Source organism: Charadrius vociferus, unplaced genomic scaffold (assembly GCF_000708025.1).
Source record: "Charadrius vociferus isolate BGI_N301 unplaced genomic scaffold, ASM70802v2 scaffold311, whole genome shotgun sequence".
In the NCBI taxonomy this organism is placed as follows: domain Eukaryota; kingdom Metazoa; phylum Chordata; class Aves; order Charadriiformes; family Charadriidae; genus Charadrius; species Charadrius vociferus.
In genome coordinates this window covers 1,985,347-2,009,453 of record NW_009646965.1, presented here as the reverse complement: position 1 = coordinate 2,009,453, position 24,107 = coordinate 1,985,347, and the positions used below count along the sequence as shown (strand labels likewise).

The window sequence follows — 24,107 nt, the reverse complement described above, 5'->3', positions numbered from 1 at the left end:
TTTAAGACCATATGCGTATTAGCATTTTTTCCAAACTAATGTGATTCTGCTATTAGCTGTTAATTTGAGTATAGATTTACATTGAATACAAGTTCCTTTAACATCAGTTTTATCAAGTCTTTTTTGAACGTGAAATATAGCCATGAATATTCATCTACAATTATAAGCGGTCTTTGAACAATTTTATCTGAAATTCCTTGTGACCTTTGTATTTTAAATTTTAATGTTTAAATTTCTGGTTTTTACTTAGGTTTACTCTTACGAATCACTGCTTGAAAACCTTCCAGTACAGAGTTCTCTAAAGACTTAAAAATGCCTCCACGACCATCATCTGGTGAACTATGGGGCATCCACTTGATGCCACCGAGGATCCTTGTGGAGTGTCTTCTCCCAAATGGAATGATAGTGACTCTAGAATGCCTCCGTGAGGCTACCTTACTAACTATTAAACATGAACTCTTTAAAGAAGCGAGAAAATACCCTCTCTATCAGCTTCTTCAAGATGAATCTTCTTACATTTTTGTAAGTGTTACACAAGAAGCAGAAAGAGAAGAATTTTTTGATGAAACACGGAGACTCTGTGACCTGCGACTATTTCAGCCTTTTCTAAAAGTCATTGAACCAGTAGGGAACAGAGAAGAAAAGATTCTTAATAGAGAAATAGGTGAGATTATCTTTATTTAAACATAGCTAATCTCTCTAACTGGCTTTTCCTCTTCAAAATGCAAAACAAAGAAGTGAAGTGGGTTGTATCTGTCAGTTTGCATTTCATAACTGACAGTTGTGGCATCAAATATTCAAAGATGCTGATCATAGTAAAGCCAACATTAGTTACCTGTGAACTGAACTTTTTTTTGCTCTTCTGTTTCATTCAAATGTGAAGTATTTGTTTTGTGCATAGTTGTATGTGGGTTAGAGGATATTTTTTTGTTTGTCTCTTATTAGCAGGATATCATATTATTACAGAGCAAAGTCTGTTCTGTTGTTTGGGAAGTCACTCTTAATTTCTTTTGAAGTTTACAAAATTGTAAATTCTGGATTTAACTACTAATGTTAAACCACATTTGCGATAGCACGTGTTTTAATATTTCTCTATCTTGCTTAGAAAGTAAGATTTCAGAAGTTCCCTTCCCTTCCTACAAAAAGAACATGGAGAGGGAAACACGAACACCTGAGGTTACAATGGCAGAGGGGAGACAAATTGTAATGTTTTTGTATCATCACTGGAGTAGCTTATAATTTTCCATTATCCATTGAGAAAGCACAGGGAGACCAGCATATGTTTCAGCATCTGGGTTAAGTATCTAAATTCAGGCAGTACAAACATACCCACTCCCATTTAGTTGCTAACAGATGTATATTGCAGTGGTAGAGACTTGTCAACTGGAAATACTCGTTCTGGGGTGCTCCTAATTGTTAAATTATTTAATTGTTATGAATGCATCATAAGTAAACTACTTCTGTTTTGTACAGCTTAACCTGTTCAGGACTCAGGGAGAACAGTGGTTAGCTAACCATGCAACAGGACAATTGAAAGGTTCCATTTGAGCATTCGTGCATAAATAATTATTTATGCAAGTAATCTCATTAAAGTAAATGGAATTACATCTGAGACTGGGGACCTGAGAGAAATGGACTCTTATAACATGAATCTCTGCCAAACAGCTCAAATATCAAAGTTCAAATATCTCTTGGAGTGCTTGTCACATTTTTAAATAGCGTAGTTAATTAAAAAAAAAAGAAATTGAATAGCTGTCGTTCAGCTGTAAGCAAAGTTGATTATGGTCCTAATAGCTACCAATAATCCTGCCAGGGTTTTAGGAAAGATCAGACATCACAGCTCCTCTGGTCCACTTAGGAAACTTTGTGCTGACTTCAAAAGAAGTTTCTTACTGGTCCTTCTCCTACAGAAGTGTTACCTGTGAGGGTGCTGATTGAAGGCTTCCAGGGTCTTCAGTGAATGTACACCTGGTTTCTAACCTTTTTTGTGACTGCTGAGTGCATTTAACTTTAGAACTATGTTGTTCTTGAATGAAATAAAACAATTATGTATACAAGTAGAAGCCAGCGGTTAACACAAATATTTTAGGATGTGTTTTGCTTAAAGCATGCTTTTTCCGTCACTGATAAAAGGAATCTTTAGCTTTAATTATCAGTTACAATTATTTCCTCATGCTTCTTCAATACTGTAGGTTTTGCTATTGGCATGCCTGTCTGTGAATTTGACATGGTTAAGGATCCAGAAGTACAAGACTTCAGAAGAAATATTCTTAATGTTTGTAAAGAAGCAGTGGATCTTCGAGATGCCAATGCACCACATAGTAGAGCATTATATGTCTGTCCTCCAAATGTAGAGTCTTCACCTGAGCTACCCAAACACATATACAATAAACTAGATAAAGGTAAGATAAATATTTACAGTAGAAACATAATGGGATTTTTTTCAGTGATTGAAATCGAGGAGCACAGCTGGCAATTTAGGTAAATCACTGTTTTATGTACTGTATTTAGTACAGTCTAGCAATATCTTTCACCTTAAGTTATTCAGAATAACTTTCTTGATAAAATGTAGATTCAAAAGGAAGATAACAACGTTTAAAATTGTGGTTTTATGCTATTCTAATAACTAAATCTTGAAATATAACCTGGTAAATAGAAGTGATTTTTTTTTTAATAGGCAGAAACAGCTTGTTAGCTTTACATTTTTCTTTTCTCTGACAGTCAAAAATCTGAAATTAAATAATGCTGAATCACTGAGTTTTCTTGCAGTCAAATATAAAACAGTTACTGCTATTTTCTTGAAGGCTGAATAGTCAGTAGTATTCATTAAAAAAAATTTCCTAACCTCAAGGAGTAAAAGTTTGAATTTACACTAGAGTAAAAAATAAAGTGAGTGCGCGTAGTTCCTTGCAGAAGTTATAAACCCTCTGTCAGTTTGGGCTGTGAAACTTGTCTGCATCTTCTTTCAGTAGTACTGCCAGCCATTCGGGGGAGGGGGGAGGGGGGGGCGGTTGCTTGCTTTGAGCAGTTTTGGGGTTTGGGGTTTTTTTGTGTGTTTTGAAACTGTATTGAAAATGATAGGCCTAACATTATTTTACATTTATTCTAGGGCAAATTATAGTGGTGATATGGGTAATAGTCTCACCAAACAATGATAAGCAGAAATACACCTTAAAAATCAATCATGACTGTGTGCCTGAGCAAGTTATTGCTGAAGCAATTAGGAAGAAAACGCGAAGTATGTTGCTGTCATCTGAACAACTGAAACTTTGCGTCTTGGAGTACCAGGGCAAATACATTTTAAAAGTGTGTGGCTGTGATGAATACTTGCTAGAGAAATATCCACTGAGCCAGTATAAGGTGAGTAACGTAATGGATTTATTTTGAAGTACACTAAAACATTCCAAATTTATGAGGGAGAAAAGTGATCAATTTTATGACTGGCTTGCTCTTTCATTAAATTAATGCCAAACACAGAAACTAAGTGTATGTGTCTTCAAAGTAATTGGCTAATGCATGAGTGTAGTGCGCATATTTGTTGCTGTATGTGCTTCAAAAGGCAGAGGGGTAGAAAAGGTAATTTAAACTAGAATTTATATCACTAGTGTAATCTTTCTTCTTTGAATGAAGTAGTTTGCCGCTAACATTAGTGATAAATCAGTGGTAGGTACTTTCAGAAACGTTCTAGATTTCTGGTGGCAAGAGATGAGATAGGCTTGAATAGGGCTGATGTAATGCGAAAGGAAATTCAATGGGATGTTAAATTATGAAGCAATTATGAAGCAACCTACTGTGAATCTTGTCCCATCCCCCTTTAGGGATAGAAAAACATCTAAACAAACTATTTGTTTTCCTGTTACTTACATCTTCAAATTTTTTTTATCTTACGAAAGGAGTGATAAATTTCTGTCACTACGAAGTCAATGTTAAATCTTTCTCGTGGCTGTCTGTCCTTCCTTGCCTGAGTTTTGTTAGTGCAGTGAGCGTGGGACAGAACTGCTGATAGAAGAGCATCTGAGCAGCCCTCTCTGGAGCAGACAACAATGTTACCCTGTAGATTTCCTGACAGACTGCTGCTGCTTCCTCTTTGAGGAATGTATTGTTGTAATAAACAGCTTCCATTCCTCGGCTAAAATGGTTGATGATCTGCTCTCCAGAGCAAGGGGGGAGAGAAGGGGGATGGGGGATCCTGAATAATGGGAAAAGCAGCTCTGTTCTATGGGAGCTTGGGAACAAGTGCAGGCATACCTGAATAGTTTTGCACAGTCACCCTGAGATCAAACACTACACCTATTTGATCTAGCGTGGTTTCTTCAGAAGTATCTGGTATGCCTTTACTGTGCCGCAGAAGAGCTTGCTAAATAGACTCCAGGGCTGGACGCATTGTATTTTATGGTACTGTTGGCAGACTAAATGCTGTCAGCACTCAGTCCTGAACGGACACCATACAGCCTTACAGCTGGAGTCGGTTGGGATCAGTGCTGAGCTGAAGGTAGTAAGCACAACTAAACCAAAAATGAATGTGTCTGCCATTGGTCTTGTGCTCTCTGCCTGTTACTAGGAGTATCAGAGTCACCTGGGCTAGGTCTGCACAGCAGACGAGTACAGCAAAAACTACTATGCAAAAACAGGTAAACTGCTTCCAGGAACAGCTCTAATCTGGAAGCAGCCTGTATTGTTTGCGCTGCACAGCGCTGGAGCTAAGGAGCACTACAAGAAGCCTGACTTGTCGTTTTGTCAGCTCTGTTCTCTGTCTCCAGTTCAACTTTCCACTGTTGTAGACGTTACTCGTATCTCAAAGTCTGTATGGAGCGCTACTGTGCAATCCTACCCAACAACGTATTTAAACTGTTGGATGTTATAACTATTAACACTGTAAAGTATGTACATACAGGGATAATGATAAGCTCTTTAAATATCTTTTATGAATATTTTTAGATATAGGTTACCAAGAGTGTACACTTTTAAAACATACTGAATTTTGGTTTTGATTTCTTGCAGTACATAAGAAGCTGTATAATGCTTGGTCGCATGCCCAATCTGATGCTGATGGCTAAGGAAAGCCTATATACCCAGCTACCATTGGACACCTTTACAATGCCATCTTATTCCAGGCGTATCTCTACAGCTACACCCTACATGAATGGAGAAGCTACAGCCAAATCCCTCTGGACTATAAATAGTGCTCTCAGAATAAGAATCCTCTGTGCAACCTATGTAAATGTGAACATCAGAGACATTGACAAGGTAAGGCAAATGATGTACGGCATCATATATGGTTTTCAGCAACTCATGGTTGCCCTCCTGAGCTCTCTTCTGTGTTTACATTGGAAAAGAGGTGTTATTTAACATGTTAGAAAATTAGACAACTTTGTTACTTAAATTTAAGCACTCAATTCTAAAAAATACAGCCATGTTTTAGCATCTGAAAACTTTTGTCTACGACTTAAAAGGCATGAGTTGTGGTATTTAGCTAAATATTCTGCCTGATAGGAGCAGAACTCAGTTTGCATAGTTCACTTCAGCTGAGTATGTAATGGATAGAAGAACAAAACCCATGTTGTTGCTTATATCCTAAATAATTATTATGTCTAAGAATGTATTACAGTAACTGGGCATACTTTTGATGAGGGGATGCTGGATAGTGTGCTGCTATCTTTGTTTTTAAAAAGGGAGGTATGGGAAGATCAAGGAGAAAAGGCAGGTAGGGTACAGTCCCATTGAAGTCACACTGCAAGCCTGGCTAACTTTCTCAGAATTTGTTCAGTCTTTTCTTTCACTATAGCTTGGCACAGGAAGAATTGAAAAAAAATTCCAGGGTTTTTTTAGAGTTCATTTCAAGTTTATTATCGTATTTTTAAGAACTAGTTTTGCAATTAATGAGGAAAAAGACCAAAGCATTTTTTTCTAGAAGGGTATGCTTATGTACCACGCTTCACACCTTGCAGAGCATGAATGAATTTGGGCTGGGGGGTGGTGAGGCTGTTTGGTTTCCAGTTTTGGTTTGTTTTTTACTTGAAAATTAAGGGAAATTAAGGGCTAATATGTTGTAATCATAGAATATGTTGGTAGCAGTGAAAAAATTTGTTTATAGTAACATTTCAAAGATAGTACTAATATTAACGATTTTTTTCAGATTTACGTTAGAACAGGTATCTACCATGGAGGGGAACCTTTGTGTGACAATGTGAATACTCAAAGGGTACCTTGTTCTAATCCCAGGTAAGCTAAGTACTTGAACAACTATAGAGAACCTGACTTCCAGGGCATCATAAATGATAGCACTGAAGGAGTAAAGGCTCAACTTAGCCATTATTCAGGTAGAGCTCCTTGCTGGGAATTCCTTGCCTTAAGTTTTTTAAGAATATTTTTTACCTAACCCTATATTTATAAGTAGAATTAATTTAATTCAAACACAAGTATTTTGTCTCGTTGCATATAATAGTATAGTTTCTTTACTGAACAGATCTGTTTTATGTGTGCATTTGCAATTGCCTCTGAAACTCCAATATAATTAGTCATTAATACTGTGAAATCAGCATAGCTCTGGGCGACTGAGCTTTGGTTTTGACTGTGGATCAATAGCAGGTGTTCCAGGTGCAGGTTCACATTTCACCTTCAGCATGAGACGATGTGATGTGATGTAATGTAACCTGCAAATTTGTTTCAGTGAGGTTGCATAGCGTGTACTAAAGCAGAACTACTGAGTGTGCAGAGCTGAGTATGTTTTACTAACATGGAAGTCACTGCCAGCTCTGGGCTGATTATTTTGAGGAGATTTGACCTACAATGAATATTATCTGGAAAAATAAGTCACATGAACTTAAAAGTGCCATTGGTGTGCAGAAAGCAGCTTTATATGAGCATATATAAATATATTGAGGAAAAGTACCTAAAATATGTTGAATTTCTGCCCATAACTTTGACTAACAAGGAGGCATGACATTTCAGTATCTGCTAGGGTAAGATGCCAAGTATGTGTTCAGCAGTAATTCTTGACTTGCATTTTCTGTCTGACTTCATGTCTTTGAAAGTTTCAAAAGATATTAATATTTTTTGTTTGTACGTTTTCTATTAATACGTTTAGGTGTAATAATTAGAGGGCCTACTAATATACACAGTTATTGAAAAATAGCCGCCTCTCCCTCAGAGTTTCACCAAAGATAGCTATAGTTGAACAGATAGTTTAACTGTTTCAGAAAGAAAATCTTATTGGAAAGGTGGTAAAGGTTGTGGCTTGAAAACATGGATATAACCACACAGATCTGTGTTATACAAAATGAACATATAAGAAAGGTGAATTAAAGTTTGTCTGCCAATTTTTTCATTCTTAGAGAAGGGCTTGGACCGTTATTTCTTTGTAACACTCTGCCTTTAGTAGCTACAGACCTATTGAAAAGCCAATGCTGTCCTTGGAAGCTGCTGCCTCTTCCAACTGAGAAAATGCAGCATGGCAATCTGCTTAGGAAAATAAATGGCATTCAGAAGTTCCTCTTCAAAAGCACAGTTCTGCAAATTGAGACATAAAGTCTGCTTAGAGAAGTTCATGAAAACAAAATATGTATTCCTGTAGAACCAGTCTGTGCTCTTATTACTATGGTAAATAGAATAATACCTGAGTTAGGAATATCGCTTTGGATTTCTGTGCTATATTTCTGTGTTATATTCCCACCTTGCAGTTATCTCTATATTTTTCGAGCAGTTCAAATTTAGTTGAGTTCTAAAAGCGGTGCCACATTTTTTCCCACTTTCTTTTTTTTCCTGAAGTGAAAAATATTTCACAAGCTAAGCCTTACATTGCACATACGCAAATCCATTATCTTTAGTTTATACCTACACTGACAGTTGCAGTCAGTAGGTTTTCAAGAGTGAAAGTGAATGAACCTATTGCTAAGTTTGCAGGAATTGAACCTAGCATGCCTTTTTAAACAGTGTTGGTGCTAGAAGGCTAACTGGGAAAATTTCCATTCCCAAAAGAAATAGATGTGGTCAAATGCATGTAGGAGGACCCTTCTTCAGTAAGAAAGTGTACTCTTCATGCGCATGTGCAGTTTAGATAGGAATATAACAAGTGCTTTTTAGTATAACTGTTAAATGAATGCAGTTGTCTCCGTACTCTCCTTTAACTTAGTTTTATTCTGCTTTTTAAAACTTACAGATGGAATGAATGGCTATTGTATGACATGTACATTCCTGATCTTCCACGTGCTGCTCGGCTGTGCCTCTCTATCTGTTCTGTTAAAGGCCGGAAGGGTGCTAAGGAGGTAAATTACTTCATGGCTTTAATACACTAACGAACAAAAGCTACTTAAGTAAAATTGGGGAAGATATTTGGTAAATGCTGTCCTGGCAACGAGTCTTAGTCCAGTGTTTGATTTGAATCTGATTTAAATAGGTTTTTTTCTTTTCTTGTGTCTAATTCAGACTACCACTTTTTTGTGGTCAGAAATTAAACAACATGGAAAAAAGCTTATCCATTCAATGCTGTAAATGGTGTCTATACTGTATTGCCAGACACAAAGATCACTGTTAGCCTTTTGAGGTGCAAGTGCCTTTAAACTCAAGTTTCTAAACCCATAAGTTGCTTGCCTATTATTAAAAAAGGACAATATTTATACTTAAATTTAGAGTTGATTTTTAAAGTAAAGAAAAATTGTGCTGCTTTATCATTTGATGCAAGATTGCAAGTAGTAATTTTTGTGAATCTACATATGGCATCTAATTCTAGCCACTCGCATCACTAAATTCTGTGTTTGAGCGTGTCACAGCTACTGGATAGTTTTTCGTGTACAACCAGGTTAACGAATCTTAAAGAATCATAGAATGGTTTGGGTTGGAAAGGACCTTTAAAGATCATCTAATCCAACCCCCCTGCCATAGGCAGGGATATCTTTCACTAGATCAGGTTGCTCAAAGCCCCATCCAACCTGGCCTTGAACAACTCCAGGGATGGCGCATCCACAACTTCTCTGGGCAACCTGCTCCAGTCTCGCCACCCTGAGTGAAAAAACAAAACAAACAAACAAAGTTCTTATGTCCAATTTAAACCTGTTCTCTCTCAGTTTAAAACTGTTGCCCCTCACCTTGAGTTATTTTGATGTGGGGAAAACGTTAGCATGTGTTTGCAAGCATTTTGATGTCATTCTGCAAAATGTCTGCCATGACAGTCATTCATAGAAAAATACATTACAGCTTCCACAACCTGCTTTCAGCTAATCTGAGAATGTCACAGCTTGCTCTGGGGTGAAAATGCTATTTCTCCTGACTCACTCTGCAGTAATTAATAGATGACACTCAAAAATCGTCTTTTAATCTCTTTAAGGAGCACTGTCCATTGGCGTGGGGAAATATAAACATGTTTGATTACACAGACACTCTTGTATCTGGGAAAATGGCTTTGAATCTTTGGGCAGTGCCTCATGGGCTGGAGGATTTGTTGAATCCTATTGGTGTTACTGGATCAAATCCAAATAAGGTAAGTATTTGCATGCCAGTTTCCTCTGTAGGAGTACATTTTCAAATTATGCTGTATTATAATTAGTATCGTTTAACAGAAAAAGTAATTTAAATTCCCTTTATATAGGAAACACCATGTTTAGAGCTGGAATTTGATTGGTTTAGCAATCCTGTAAAGTTTCCAGATATGACGGTGATCGAAGAACATGCCAATTGGACTATATCACGTGAACTGGGGTTTAACTACAGCTATGCGGGGCTGGTAAGGCAAACTCCCCTTCCAAGATTAGCTACTAAAATAATAAAGTATTATTTATTCTACTCAGTATATTAGTGATAAAACAAATTTTTTTCCATGTATCCTGATTTATTGTAAAAGCAAGTAATCAATTTTTTGTTTTGTGTTTAGCAGAGTGAGTAATATATTCCAATTTCTTTATATTACCAGTAAACTGACCTAATGCTTCACCAACCAACCAAAACACTTTAAAGAGAAACTGTCTTACTGTGCAAACCGTTAGGGCCTTTTTGACATTTTTATATCACTAATTCAGATGTCTAAACTACTTAGTTTAACTTTTCAGAAGTTGTAATTCTCCTTCAATCATAACTGTTTTATTTCATTGCAATTTCCTGTCTACAGGTAGGCTTTCTTTTGTAACCTAAAGGTGCTTATAACTCTTTACTGGCTGTTTAATGGGCTAGCTATGACAGTACAGGGAATTCTAAGGGAATTGATTGGCATAGTCCTTTATCTCCTCTCTTCCATGAAGAAAATCTGAGCGTTGACAATTGGCTTTTTGGTGAGCTTTGGAGCTTTCTTAAAAGCACATTTTGGATGATTAAAAAGAGGAAAAAAAAAAGAAAAGCAGTAAAGCTAAAAATGCTCTGAATTTAAAGACAAGGCTGTGAAATTAGTTGGTATGTTTTATGTTAAGGCTGGTTCAAAGACTTGAGAGTTTCTCCAAGAGAGCTTTGTGGGGCTGTGAGAAGTCTCAGGGTGGAAAGTGTTGCCATGCCAAAAAGTGCATAGGTGTCAATAAGCTTCCAGTTTGGGAATTCTGGTGATATTTGTAACAGTCCCATCTCAACATATCTTGAACAAAAAGTTGTAGGCATTTGATTTCCCTTGATACTCTACAGGAAGTCCATCATACAGTGGTGTATCTACTTATGATATGTACTGTGACTGAGCAGTGCTGCAGGGCTCTTAATAAGCGTCTAAGGACAGCTGGCTTCTTGGTAAATAACATTCCTTTCCTGTAACACAGCCTATTACCTGGGCTTCTATATACTCAACTCATTGTTTTGTTCCATCTGTAGGCAAAAGTAGAAAATGGTGAGGAGAATAAGCTCTTCCGTGACAAAGTAATAATCAACTTACACTTTACAATTTAAAACAAAAAAATATCTGAGGTAGAATAAAGTCTCAAATTACAGTCTTTTCTTTTTTGTGATAATCCTTACAATACCGTAGAATGTCATAGTGGTTAAATATGGAGAAAGCCTATTTACATCAATAACAAAGTTGACAGGGAAACAAACTGTATCACTGCTTTTGTCTCTCTCATTATTCATGCTGCTTTTCCATCAACCCTCCATGTTGTCTCTCAAAGTCCTCATACTACTTATCCTTTCTTAGATCATATTTCATTAAACGCTTGGTAAGTTTGGACATCAGTATTATCTGTTAGTATTGTATTTGTCATCTTTATCTTTTAATGTGTGGTATCTTCAGGTCTGAAGCCAAACTTTCTATATTCAGATACTATACATATTTATAGCTGTTTGTAATAACAACTTTATTTAGGGAGTTAAAGGCAATGTGTTGTTACTTATTCAAAAATTGGATACTAGATTACTGTGTAGCACTGGCCATATCTGAAAGAGGTAAAAAATCCTTGTCTGAAATGGTCAAAATCAGCAAAGGAATCAGTCACTGAGGAATGATTTCTGTATAAATGTTTTTGTTATGATACCAAGAGCATAACTTTTTTTTTTGTTTACCTTGAAATGCATTACACTGCGTTTAAAATCAATTAATACATACTTAGATCATTTATAGGTCCATTAATATCTCAAATATGAAAGACTTTTCAAATATTAAATCTAATTTACTGTCCCACAATTCATAGAATTTCAAGTTTTTGGTGTTGACCGCAACAGGATAAATGCATTTTCCTTCTGGGCTTGACCTAAACTATGATCTTTCTGACCCACTATGCAGGTACATTTTATACTTTTTTGACTTTCACTTACTCTTTAGGATGACTTTTTCAGAATCAAGATGAATATGTACAATTAATCACTTGTTCAATATCAACATATTTGATCTTATGTCAAGAGCAGGGAGATTATAAAGTCATTTATTCACTAATTTCCTTACAGAATGACTCTGGCTTTGCTGCTTGCACTGTATCCATTACCATAATATTTAAGAATGTGCTCTAGACATTTTCCTGTGCCACATAGAGAGTAGTCCTGAATAACTGCCCCCTACTTTTAAGTCCAACCCATGTTGGTGCACTAAGATCTCAGACTATCACAGTAACGGGGCAAGGTACTAAAAATCCTCTGTGTTGGTTGATTCATACCTTCATATTGGTAGATGTAAGCTTGAAGGCCAGAATATTCTTGTCCCACATAATAGTAATGAACCTATCATGAGAACACATAATTTACGTAGTTGAAAATAAATGTAAAGTAGAAAACATTCAGTCTGAAGTAGATATCGTGGTATAACCTGACATCTGTTTCTGTATTTGTGCATCTTCTTAGAAATAACACCACTTCACCTTTTAAAGGGTGCCTACCTGGAAAATTCAGATTGTTCTTCAGCTTTTTTTTTTTTTTTTTTTAAGCTAGATGCATTTCCTGTAAAAGACATGTAGGTGTTTCTGTTTCGAAGTACTAGTTCAACCAGTTGAAAATTTACATCAACAAAACTTCAGTTCATTCTTGCTTATTGTATCGTTTATTGTGCTCAGTAGAAATTGCCTAGGGAAGGAGCAGAACAAGAGGTCAAATACTGTGGTTCTACAGTTGAAACCATTTGATCTTGGAAAAGAAGATCTTATTCTTTTGTAGTAGTAGGTATCATACGGGTGTGAAAATGTGAGTTCACTATGATAACACGGTTCAACTCTTTCAGAATTTTTGGGGTAGCTTCATCTTAAGTGTCAGACTTGTTTATTACAGTTGTATTTTATACTAAAGGCAATAATATAAGCTGCTTGAGATTTCTCTTGTTTTTGCAATGCAATTGATTCTGTAGTTGAAGCCTCAGAAACTGCATCATTTCATATGTTGCTTTGTGAAAAACACATTAGATGAAATAAATGGAAAATCTAGCACATGAGCTATGAAAAATCTACTAGTAGTAGTTTCAGTACCTCTGCCATTGGTCTAAGCTGGTTCTAATAAATGAAATCTTAGATAGAAGTAATTTCAGTGTGTACCAGTTCTGTTTCCTGTGCCCTTTGGGGAATATCTTATATGTATTCCGGTTAATGTTTTCCAGTATTCTGTTACTCAGGCTTTCCTACAGTGTTCTACATTTTATTTACCTAGCTTCATCCCCCATACTCTGCTTTTTCGGTTCTGATTCTTTTTCACGCCTTTCAGCAGCTCTCAGCAATCTCAAAACTGAAGACAGAAATGACCGCTTTCATTTTGTGCTGCATTATGTTGTTCATCAGATGTCAACTGTTGCTATTTCTCCACATGGCTGGTTTAGTTGAAATGTACCTGTTCTTTTCCCACTAGTGGCTAAAAGCAGTTGTAGAAATCAAAGGCCTAGTCTTTCCTCTCTATTTTTAAATTGGAAGTCTTCAGTTATAACAAAAGGAAACAACAAGATAGTATTGCATGACATAGGCTATAAGAGTTGCTATGCTGTTAAAATACTTCATATATATTGTGCCACAACAGAAGGAAACGTGTGGAGGGTTAATGGACAGCTTTTTTTCTCTGCAGAGTAACAGAATAGCTAGAGATAATGAATTAAGAGAAAGCGACAAGGAGCAACTGCGAGCCATATGTACGCGAGATCCTTTGTCTGAAATCACTGAGCAAGAGAAGGACTTTCTCTGGAGCCACAGGTATTTGAAAATAAAAACCAAACCAAAGAAAAACCCTTGTTGGCACAGTCAAACTTCACCCCATTTACTCCAAGTTTGTCATGATTGCGTTGGGTTTTGCTCCCTTTTCTTTATTCTCTATCGTTTGGCTTAGTGTTTTAGAAAAGTTTTTTAAAGCATTCTGCATTTTATGTCTTGGTGCATAAGCCCATGGAGAAAAGTAAGTTGTTGAATTAGTCGACGTTTTCCCCATTACTGCAGTCTTACCTTCATGCCTGGATCCTGACACCACCTTATGGTATCGATTGGATTCTGCTGACAAAGGAAGAAAAAGGTGCAAGTCTGAGAGGACGTGGTAGATGGTTATTGAAGAAAAAAATGACATTTTATACATACAACTTTTTTCTCTTTCGCAGACACTATTGCGTGAATACTCCAGAAATTCTGCCCAAATTACTTTTGTCTGTGAAATGGAATTCTAGAGATGAAGTGGCCCAGGTAACATATAGCACTGAATTAGCTTTAAGTTTTGAAGAAGTTAAAAACATGTTATGTGTGCGTGATGCATTGACTGAAAATTTAGATGATTCAGGTTGCGACTATAATTGATCGGTCTGGTCCATAGTTCTTGTTCTTTAGCTCAATCTGAGTCTTAAGATTTCCTCTCAGTGGCATTACGTGAATCCTTGTTATGTTGCTGATTTGTCAATTACAGTTAAATGTGAAGTTCCGTTTTCATTCTTTTTCTAGTGGATAAAATAACAAAGTCAGCTGGCAACTAATACAAAATTGTTTATTGAGAGAGAACTGGAGAGTAAACAGCTTCTAGTCAGATGCAGTTTGTGTCTGACGATACCTTCTAATGGCTGTGCATTACAACTTCTTCCTAATCAATGCAAATGCGTAACGTGCTTGGACTTCTTGTCCACAGATGTACTGTTTGGTAAAAGATTGGCCTCCAATCAAGCCAGAGCAAGCAATGGAGCTTTTGGATTGTAATTATCCAGATCCAATGGTGCGAGCTTTTGCAGTTCGGTGTCTAGAGAAGTACTTGACAGACGACAAACTGTCTCAGTATTTAATCCAGCTAGTACAGGTATATAGCATATTTTGTCATACTTGATGTTTTGTGTGTGTATCTGATGATCCCAGAGGCTTAAAATACAACAAAAGTGAAGATGATGTGAAAAAGAGGTCATCAAAAGTACCTGTTTGCATTGCGGATTATTTAATAGGAGGAGATGAAATGTAGTTCATTTTCTGTAGTGCTGTGGTTTTGCTTGTTGTTATTAAATGCCAGAATTTTGCAGAGATGCAGAACTGTTCTACCAACTAGAACAGGCAGCTACTTCAGCTGTCCTAACATATGGGAAAGTATGAGCAGAGGCATCTTCTCAAAATTTTGGACAAGTTGAGGCTAAAATATTTGATAACAGTAAAGGCAGCATCAGACGGTAAGTTCCTGAAATAGAGGCAGCCAATGCACTGTTAGCAGATATTGTTCAAATCCTAACTAATACAACTGTTAACGCCAAGATCAGTCATTCTACAAAATTTAATGTAAAACACAAATTGCTTTTTCTTTAACTGCCTTTAATCTGTATATTGTTCATAGAAATAATAACTGCAGCTGATATTGTTTATTTTCTATTTATCCTTAACTAGGTTCTGAAATACGAACAGTATTTAGATAATCAGCTTGTGAGATTTTTACTCAAGAAGGCACTGACGAATCAAAGGATAGGACACTTCTTCTTTTGGCATTTAAAGTAAGCTTAATATCATTTTAAGGGGTGGTGGGACTTCTATTAGCTGTAAACAATTAGTTGTTCTAAAGGCTTGGTGTACTAAATGTCCTTTTTTAGGAAAATACTACCACTTAAAATCAAGTGTCTTTTATGTTGTTTAAGAGTTTGAATGCATAGTTAGGTAATAGAAGTCATCCCTTGCAGTTCCAAAAGCTAGTTAATAATAGATACTTAGTCTTGCACTTCTTTTTTTCTAATGATTATTCTAAAAGCAGGGTAGTCTAAGATTGCTGGAAGCCTCCCCTACTGTTAGCATTTACAACTTTGACTGATTTCTGCTGTTTGAACTTTATTTTGTATGCCTGATCCCCTCCAGTCTTTTCCAGAAAATTTTAGAAATAGTTGAGGCCTAAAGCAAGCCACCCAATTAGACCAGAATAAGGCTTTGAAAAATAACTGTTCATACATCTTTATTAAAGACTTCATAGAGCTTGATAGCCGAAATATCTCAGTGTTCTTCCTTACTAAGGATAAAATGGGCTTTTGTAACTCAAAGTGTTGGGAAGGCTGAGTGTAAATCGGCCCACAGTATACTGGATTCTAGCTAGGTGTCACCTAAAAATGCTGTTCTAAGATAGTGTGATCAGACACAGAAAGAGAAGCAAGGAATCTTTGTTGTGCTTTCAGTTTTCTACTTCCCTTGGTAGGGACCCTGATCAGCTTGTTTGAGGGGTTTTATTTTAGGACTGTGCGAAGCCTCAGCATAGATAGCAATAAGGAAGCTAGAAGGGCCGCAGCCTGGGGTTGGCTAAATGAGACAAGGAGAAAATGAAACAGGTTAGCTTTGCTCTCAGCAAAGAAACCTGGAACTTGAATTGAAAGCTTGAGGTTTACTACGGAGTTTCTGGGAAGCATGGATTTTGAAAAAAGGCGAGGGTTAGAGAAGGGCAGGATGGAGCAAGAAGGAATGAGGGAAAAGCCTATAAACTCTGTGCTGGATTACTTGTAAAGGGTGCTGAAGACTGATCAGTCCAGTCAAAATGAGATGAGTTGTGGGAGGTCAAGACAAGTTATTTACCTGAAAAGAAGGATCCATAAGCAGCCCTCAGGAAGATGTTACAGGTATAGCTTCATTTTTGGCACCTGTAAGTGGTCTTGTCTTTAAGCTATAACTGTTCTTCCTCTCTGTGTAGGTCTGAAATGCACAATAAAACTGTAAGTCAGAGGTTTGGTTTACTTCTGGAGTCCTATTGTCGAGCGTGTGGAATGTACCTAAAGCATCTGAGCAGGCAGGTGGAGGCTATGGAGAAGTTGATTAACCTCACAGATATTCTCAAGCAGGAAAAAAAAGATGAGACCCAGAAGGTATTATAAGCTGTCCACATACCAAAACTCTTACTGTTGAGTCACAGGAATTACTTAGAACTGTTTTTTATTTGATTAACTGGAAAAGTATTCATACTAACATCAGTAGATAGTATGTTATCCTAGAAGCTGTAATATTTTCTCTGTGTGTTGCCATTGTCTGCCTCTTAAGGCAATAGAACTAAAGTTAAGGGTTTTAATTTGTGTAATATGTGGCTAAGCGGAGTTGCTTATGTTGGAACTGTGCAAAACCATGCTTTAAAACCAAAGCTAAAATCTGATACGTACTTTCATTTACATGTAACTAGTGTTCTCAAAACCTGAATGTGGTTATTTATCAGGTACAGATGAAGTTTCTTGTTGAACAAATGAGACGGCCAGATTTTATGGATGCTTTACAAGGTTTTATCTCTCCCCTTAATCCTGCGCATCAACTGGGAAATCTTCGGTATTGTCTTCAGTCTTGAAATTTGTCCAGATATTTAAGTAAATGCTTAGTAAAGTTAACATTAACAATGCTAAGGCTAAATGTTGACATACTTGATGTCAGTATCTTCGAAGTTAACTGAATAAAATTTATAGCAGAGTAATTCATAAAGAATTGACGTAGTTTCAGTCTAATGATTTAACAGATTAGAGAACATGACAGTTAGCTGTTCTTTTAAGGTGACAGGGGTGTTTTCCATTTGTAAGGAAATGTACACAAAGTAGGTACTACCCAGTCTGCAGTCCTTTTGCCATTTGTAAGGAACACAGACTGCCACAGGAAAATTTACAATGTAGCCAGCTCTTCTGTTGGGCTTAGCAAATGGTTAATGTTGCACTTACTAATTTTAAGTTTGAAGCTGAAAGTAAAAGTGGTTGATTGTCAGTTACTCCTGCATCTTTAACTTGATACTAGTTCAAAGAGTTTGAAGAAAACAGGAATAATTTAGTATTATTACAGAACATGGTATGACTATCAAATTGTGCCTGTATCATAGAAATCTTCTCTCTCTTATAGGCTTGAGGAGTGCAGGATAATGTCATCTGCAAAAAGGCCCTTGTGGTTGAACTGGGAGAACCCAGATATTATGTCTGAATTGTTATTTCAGAACAATGAGATAATCTTTAAAAATGGAGACGGTAAGGAAAAACAAGTGTAAATCAAAAGCTACATGTCTGTTTATTTTCCTAACCTACTGTTTAGTATTTTTTATAAGCGTATGAGATATATATGTTGAAAAAAAACTTTAAGAAGAAATCATCTAAGCAAAGCAATTTTCTGTTCTGGAAAAATTTAAGCACAAATAAGTATTTGTCTCGGTCATGTACAAATTTTGTATGTTCTAAGATGCTCAGTCTGCTGCAGTGGAACATGATACTATTTAATTCTTCGGGATTTTTTCCTTGAAAATGTCTTCAAGTTATTACAGATATGTAATCTGTAACTCCATTGTCATGTTTTTCGTATATTTTTAAACAGTGTTGAAATGGCCACCACAAATTTATATTCATTCTCAACTATTTAAAATCTGCTTTTCTCTATTGAGAGAAAAGAACCTACACTTAAAATAAACCATGCAAGCCTCATTTCCTTTACACACTTCTTGGGGGGGAAAGGAAAATAAGATGTAACAAAGTGTTCTGGTGTTACGAAATTTATAATCTCTATGTATTCGACTATTCCAGACTTGCGTCAGGACATGTTGACACTTCAGATAATTAGAATTATGGAAAACATCTGGCAAAATCAGGGTCTTGATCTTCGGTAAGCATTAGAGGTCGTTCTCAAGCAATACTGTTCTTAATGGTTTTTGCATTGGTTTGTTACCAGCGATTGCTTCGGTTGTCCCAAGGGTAATAAATGAAATGCTATAAATAGGCATGTTTGTACATGTCTGAGCGATTTTTAATTTATTTTTTTTAATAACATGCAGTTAGCTAAACTACTGCATTCTGTAAAGATAAGATTGTATTTAAAAAATACTTAAGTCTCATTTAAGTGGCTATGAGGGATCTACATACCAGGAACAGCTACAAGAGAGAACACACTAGCCACAGTCTGGTCTACTGATAGTATCTGTAGGATTTGTTTTGAACAAGTTGCCAAACTTGCAGCCCTGTTGAGCCAATGACTCTTTGTAGTTGGTATCTTCATTTCAGTACACGAAGTAGGTCTTACCTGGTCTGATATATATGCAGCTTCTCCACCTCGAAATAGTCTGTAGGTACAGTAGCTTCTGCAGGATGCCCTTCAGTATAAACTATTCTGCTTCTGGAAAACTGATGCTGGACAGGTTACACTTCCTAATATGTGTTTGCTGTGTGGTAGTTTTTTAGGTGATGACACAACAGAGCTGCCTCTACACTGTCAAACCAAATACGTTCTTTGCACCTCCGGTTCTCATTTCCTCATCATCTCGATAAAGGACCTATTGACCTACATCGTCTCTCATGGCTCAGGGCAACAATTTTGTCTCTAGTACTGTAATGAATGACAGCATTATGGCTTTGTCCAACAATGGTTTGCAGAGTTCACAGTGCTCATGTCTTGAAGAGTAGTCAGCTATGGTCTGCAAAAATACATGCTCTCCTACCTCTTGCCAGTATTCTTCTTAAAGAGGCAGCATGGAGCTTTAGAAGAGAACTTGAATAGGTATGATGTAAGTCACAACCTGATTTAAAAAAAAAGAAAGTAAATCAAAACAAAAAACTCCCAACTGTCCATCTGCTATACTGAAAGACTGAAGTGAGCATGCAAGATGAGGCCGTTGATGGACTCTAAATCTTGAGCAAGCTACAGATAAGACTAGAGGACAAAAAGAAAATCTTTTAGGGATCTAGATATTGCGACTCGTCCCACTAAGGCCACTAAACTCTATGTCTCTGTGGTACAGAATGTCTAACAGTCCAAAGTTTATGCTACATCCTTAAGAAAATAGATGGGTCTCACTGTTTTTCTTCATTCTCAAAATGAGACTTTTATCTAAAAATGCAAGTGTAGATAGATAGATAGAAATATACTTTTAGTACTTGCAAATAAAGTGCTGTTAATCCAGAATGGAGAAGCCCACTTCCACGGCAACACCAGCAGTCACTGCCACTGGCTAAACATTGCACTGGTGTTACATAGATTCTTAGGTCTAATACAAAACCAGAATAGATTGTTTTTTCTGTTGTGTTTTTTTTTACCATGGCATAACAAAAAAACTTTTAATGCTCTAGTGTTCCTAGAAGGTTGTTTTACTCTATAGGTACTATACTTTCACTCCAAAAAAAGAAACTTCAGGAGACAAAAGGACTGCTTTTATGTACATGACCCTCTCTCCCAAATCTTTTAACAGAGGATGTTAAACATGGTAATGGCCGTGTTTCTTTTGGTCTTTGAATAAAAGACTGATTTTGACTTGGTTTTCTCAGATAAAATGTTGTGAACATAACTGGGAAAAGACTTTGGGAAAGAGACCTGTGAAAGAAAAGGGAGACAGAGGAATTAATTTCTTCTGCTTGTAAAGAGAAAAATAGGCTACTGAGATAATCCTCTGAGTTTTGTTTACAGATTACAGAAAACTGATTTATGTTGTTCTTTAAAGAGCCCATGAATAAATTTCTATTTACAGATAGTCTGTTAACATCTGGATAAATTGTAATGTTGTTGACTATAGATTCCAGTTACAATTTTGTAATATGTTCATGTACTATTTGGAAACTCATTTTGAAGGTCCCATGCTGGTTTTACATAGAAAGTATTACCTGCTACTTGTTTACAGTAATCCATGAAATCCTAACATTGATTTTCTGAATGCTTAGTTTCTATCTTTAGTACTTCACTTTTAAGATAGTTGAACAGATCTTGTTAAATCACGCTGAATGCCTTTTAAGAGTTTTTCCAGTGTATTCCCCAAGGCCTCCAAGAACATGTCAATAAACTTTTGTCTTAACCTTTTGTCGTGATATAAAACTGGAGAACAACATGTATGGATACAGTGGCTGGCATGTTTCTCTACTATTATCTCATACATTTTTTCTACAAGACTAATGATAATACACCTATAAAACATTAAAACAGATTTTCATAACCTAAAGCAAGTAACAGATGACTCTTACCTGATAAGGGTTATCAAACATGCCTGTCGCTTGCTGTCTTGAAACTTAACTCTGTAAAAAAAAAAACCCCAAAACAAACAAACAAACAAAAAACCAACCCTTTGTCTTTCAGGATGTTGCCTTATGGTTGTTTGTCTATTGGTGACTGTGTGGGACTCATCGAGGTAGTGCGGAGCTCTCATACAATCATGCAGATTCAGTGTAAAGGAGGCTTAAAAGGAGCATTGCAGTTCAACAGCCATACATTGCATCAGTGGCTCAAGGACAAGAACAAAGGAGAAATGTGAGATTTCCTGTTGCTTGTTTTTCTTGTTCATGTGCTGGTTTTGATGGAAACTTCAGGAGAACTAAAGTTCATCAAGTGGGAAATCATATCCATCTGTACTTAGTTGGGTTTTTTTTTCCCTGCCCTCATTTGTGTAGTATTCCTGCTTGTAGCTCTCTCAGTGAGTTTGTGCGGTTGTCTGACTTCTCAGCAGTAAAGCATAAGTTGGAGATAGACGTATGAAGATATGGCTTAAGTCTGTATTTTAACAGTGGCTCATCAAAATGAAAACTGCTGGCTTTCAAAAGGGACAGTTTATTGTTCTATGATCTAACTGTAAGTACTTCTCTTTTCAGAGTACGCTGAATTTCTTCCTTACTTTGATAAAGTGATAAAAAGTCCAGGAACTCTGCTTCATTGAAAGAAGATAGTAGAAGTTGGCTCTTCCTTAATGGAGGGAGGTGGGGGGCTGGGAAAGAAAAAAAATCTGCACTTGTGTGTTACTAGAATATCTGTAGGAAAATGTCTCCTTTTTTTTTTGTTTTCAATAGGTATGATGCAGCTATTGACTTGTTTACACGTTCTTGTGCTGGCTACTGCGTTGCTACCTTCATACTGGGCATTGGTGATCGCCACAATAGTAACATCATGGTAAAAGATGATGGACAAGTAAGAGATGTTTTTCTAAAAACATAGCCTAATGTCATCTCTCACTTTGACATGAGGTGGTTTTTTTTTAAAAAAAATAATCCATCTGAACTATGTTATTTTTACCCTGACATCATTTAAACAAGGAATTACTAATCTTAACATCCCTTTCTGTCTTTCCAAGCTGTTTCACATTGACTTTGGGCACTTCCTCGATCACAAGAAGAAAAAATTTGGTTATAAAAGAGAGCGTGTGCCATTCGTCTTAACGCAAGACTTTTTAATAGTGATTAGTAAAGGAGCCCAAGAATGTACCAAAACAAGGGAGTTTGAAAGGTGAGCCCTTCAGCATTTAACTTCCAGAGTATTTTGTACCTCAAATGCACTTTACTACTGGTGACCTTTAATAATCAGACTTTTTAACTGAAAAAGTGGTATTTTAATTGGCTTGCAGTGGGTGTGTTCTAATTTTTCAGTTGAAGATCAGCTATCCACTTGTAAATCAGTAGGTGTTCTTATTACTTACGTGGCCTTTGGTTCATGAAACCTCAGTTGAGCTTTGCAGGATCAGCACACGTGTATAAAGATACATTTTTTAATATCTGGATTTTTTTTTTTTATTTAACACTTAAACTCCTCTTGGGATTCCATAACTGCAAAAACTGAGAGTCCTTAGATGTCAGGTGTAATGTGCATCAGAGCCTTGCTGGTCACTCAGCAATACTTCTCTCCCCTGTAGCTGCTGTGGTATAAGCTCTTCAGCTGGCCTGTGTAGTTTGTGACATTCTGCAGAACCTCCTAAGAAATGAGAACTTTTAAAATAGTAATAATAAATAAATAAATTCAGTTGCTGTAGTCATTCTCAGTATCTGGCTTTCCAGAGATCCAGTCTTTGAGAGATTTCAATTTTAATCTTAATTTTATTATGTTGCGGGGGGCGAAGGCAGATTTTAAGTTGTAGCGTCTGTGTAAATGCTGCAGGGAAGCTTTTTTTGTATTTTTTTTTCTTAACCTAACTTAAATTAGCAATTTCAGCAAAAACGGGCACTTCTCGCCCAATGTTGTGAGACAGCAAATGCCCCTGGCTTCGGTGCATTCTCCAGAGTATCTAAGGAGCAACAGTTAGTGCCCTCATAAAACTACAGGAGAGAAGTGCATCTCTGATGATAACCAGGAAAGCGGTTTGCAGCAGTACATCAGGAAGCGTGCTCTGAAATCTGAAATGTCAGTAACAATGATTGAAATGGCTCTGTGAACTCCCATAAACTTATGTGCATGAATTGCAAATGAGGTTTAAGGCTAGAAAGCCTGTCTTCAGTTTGGCTATTGTGTTAGTCTGACCACTGCTAATTCTTACAGAAATTAAGATAACCTAAGTAGGAAGATGAGGATACTTTCTCAACAACGTTACGGTGTTCCTATTAGACTAAGACTGTCCAGTTACCTGAAAACTGTTTTGGAAGTGAAGAAGTAACATGCATCTAATAGGGAAATACACTGAGCTTTTTTTCCCTGTCTCTTCCAGGTTTCAGGAGATGTGTTATAAGGCTTATCTAGCAATTCGGCAGCATGCCAATCTCTTCATAAATCTTTTCTCCATGATGCTTGGCTCAGGAATGCCAGAACTGCAGTCCTTTGACGATATTGCATACATTCGAAAGACCCTTGCATTGGACAAAACCGAGCAGGAAGCTCTCGAGTACTTCATGAAGCAAATGAATGATGCTCACCATGGTGGCTGGACAACAAAAATGGACTGGATCTTCCACACAATAAAGCAACATGCTTTGAACTGAAACGAAAGCAAAGAAAACAAGAACTGATAGCCCGCTTTGTGGGTACTGCACTGTTAATACCCGTTAGCAGCAAAGACTGGTTGCATAGGAATTGCACAAACCACGAACAACATTAGAATTTATGGCAAGAAAAGAGATGAACTGTTCAGACAACTGTCGAAAAAAATGTAAAACAGGGTTTCAGATAGCACTAAAATTGTACACTTCAAAAATTAAGCTTTAGTATGATGTGTGACTTCATGTTATGCCTTAAGCTCAAAAAGGTAAACTTGGAAGAATGTTTCCTTTTTTCATTTGATAGGATAAATTAGAAGGAAAAAGAAAATAGTGCTAGCATGAACGTAGTCCATCACATATTACCTTAGATCTGGTACAGCAGGTAGAGACTATGCTGGACTGAGAAGAGTGGAAAGAGAATTCAAATGGTAGCAAATATTTAAATGCAGCATAGTTTGAAGGGAAGGAGTTTTAAGGTCAAAGATCTAAAAACAATAGTGAGAGGACAGTGCCTTTTAAATGTGTTCAGAGGCATTAACGTTTACGGGGTTTAGATGACCCTTTGATTTCTGGGTCCGTCATCTGCACAGTTTCTGAAAGCAGTAGGAAATAGGCCCGTTCGGTATGGTGTTTCTTCTGCTCAGTATTTCTAGGGGTGCAATTC

The 24,107-nt window shown here is 36.8% G+C and overlaps 1 protein-coding gene across 1 annotated transcript; it reads left to right on the top strand.

The window, feature by feature from the left end:
- The first annotated feature begins 251 nt into the window (after nucleotides 1-251).
- Nucleotides 252-23,809, top strand: PIK3CA (phosphatidylinositol-4,5-bisphosphate 3-kinase, catalytic subunit alpha). Its single transcript, XM_009895315.1, has 20 exons — nucleotides 252-664; nucleotides 2,193-2,402; nucleotides 3,110-3,360; nucleotides 5,002-5,247; nucleotides 6,137-6,222; nucleotides 8,159-8,264; nucleotides 9,323-9,475; nucleotides 9,584-9,718; nucleotides 13,432-13,556; nucleotides 13,952-14,033; nucleotides 14,467-14,631; nucleotides 15,201-15,304; nucleotides 16,477-16,648; nucleotides 16,990-17,096; nucleotides 17,652-17,773; nucleotides 18,320-18,398; nucleotides 20,850-21,020; nucleotides 21,554-21,671; nucleotides 21,835-21,986; nucleotides 23,176-23,809. Exons 1-20 carry the CDS (start codon nucleotides 313-315, stop codon nucleotides 23,444-23,446), a joined length of 3,207 nt encoding a protein of 1,068 aa, XP_009893617.1. The 5' UTR covers nucleotides 252-312; the 3' UTR covers nucleotides 23,447-23,809.
- The last annotated feature ends 298 nt before the right edge of the window (nucleotides 23,810-24,107 follow it).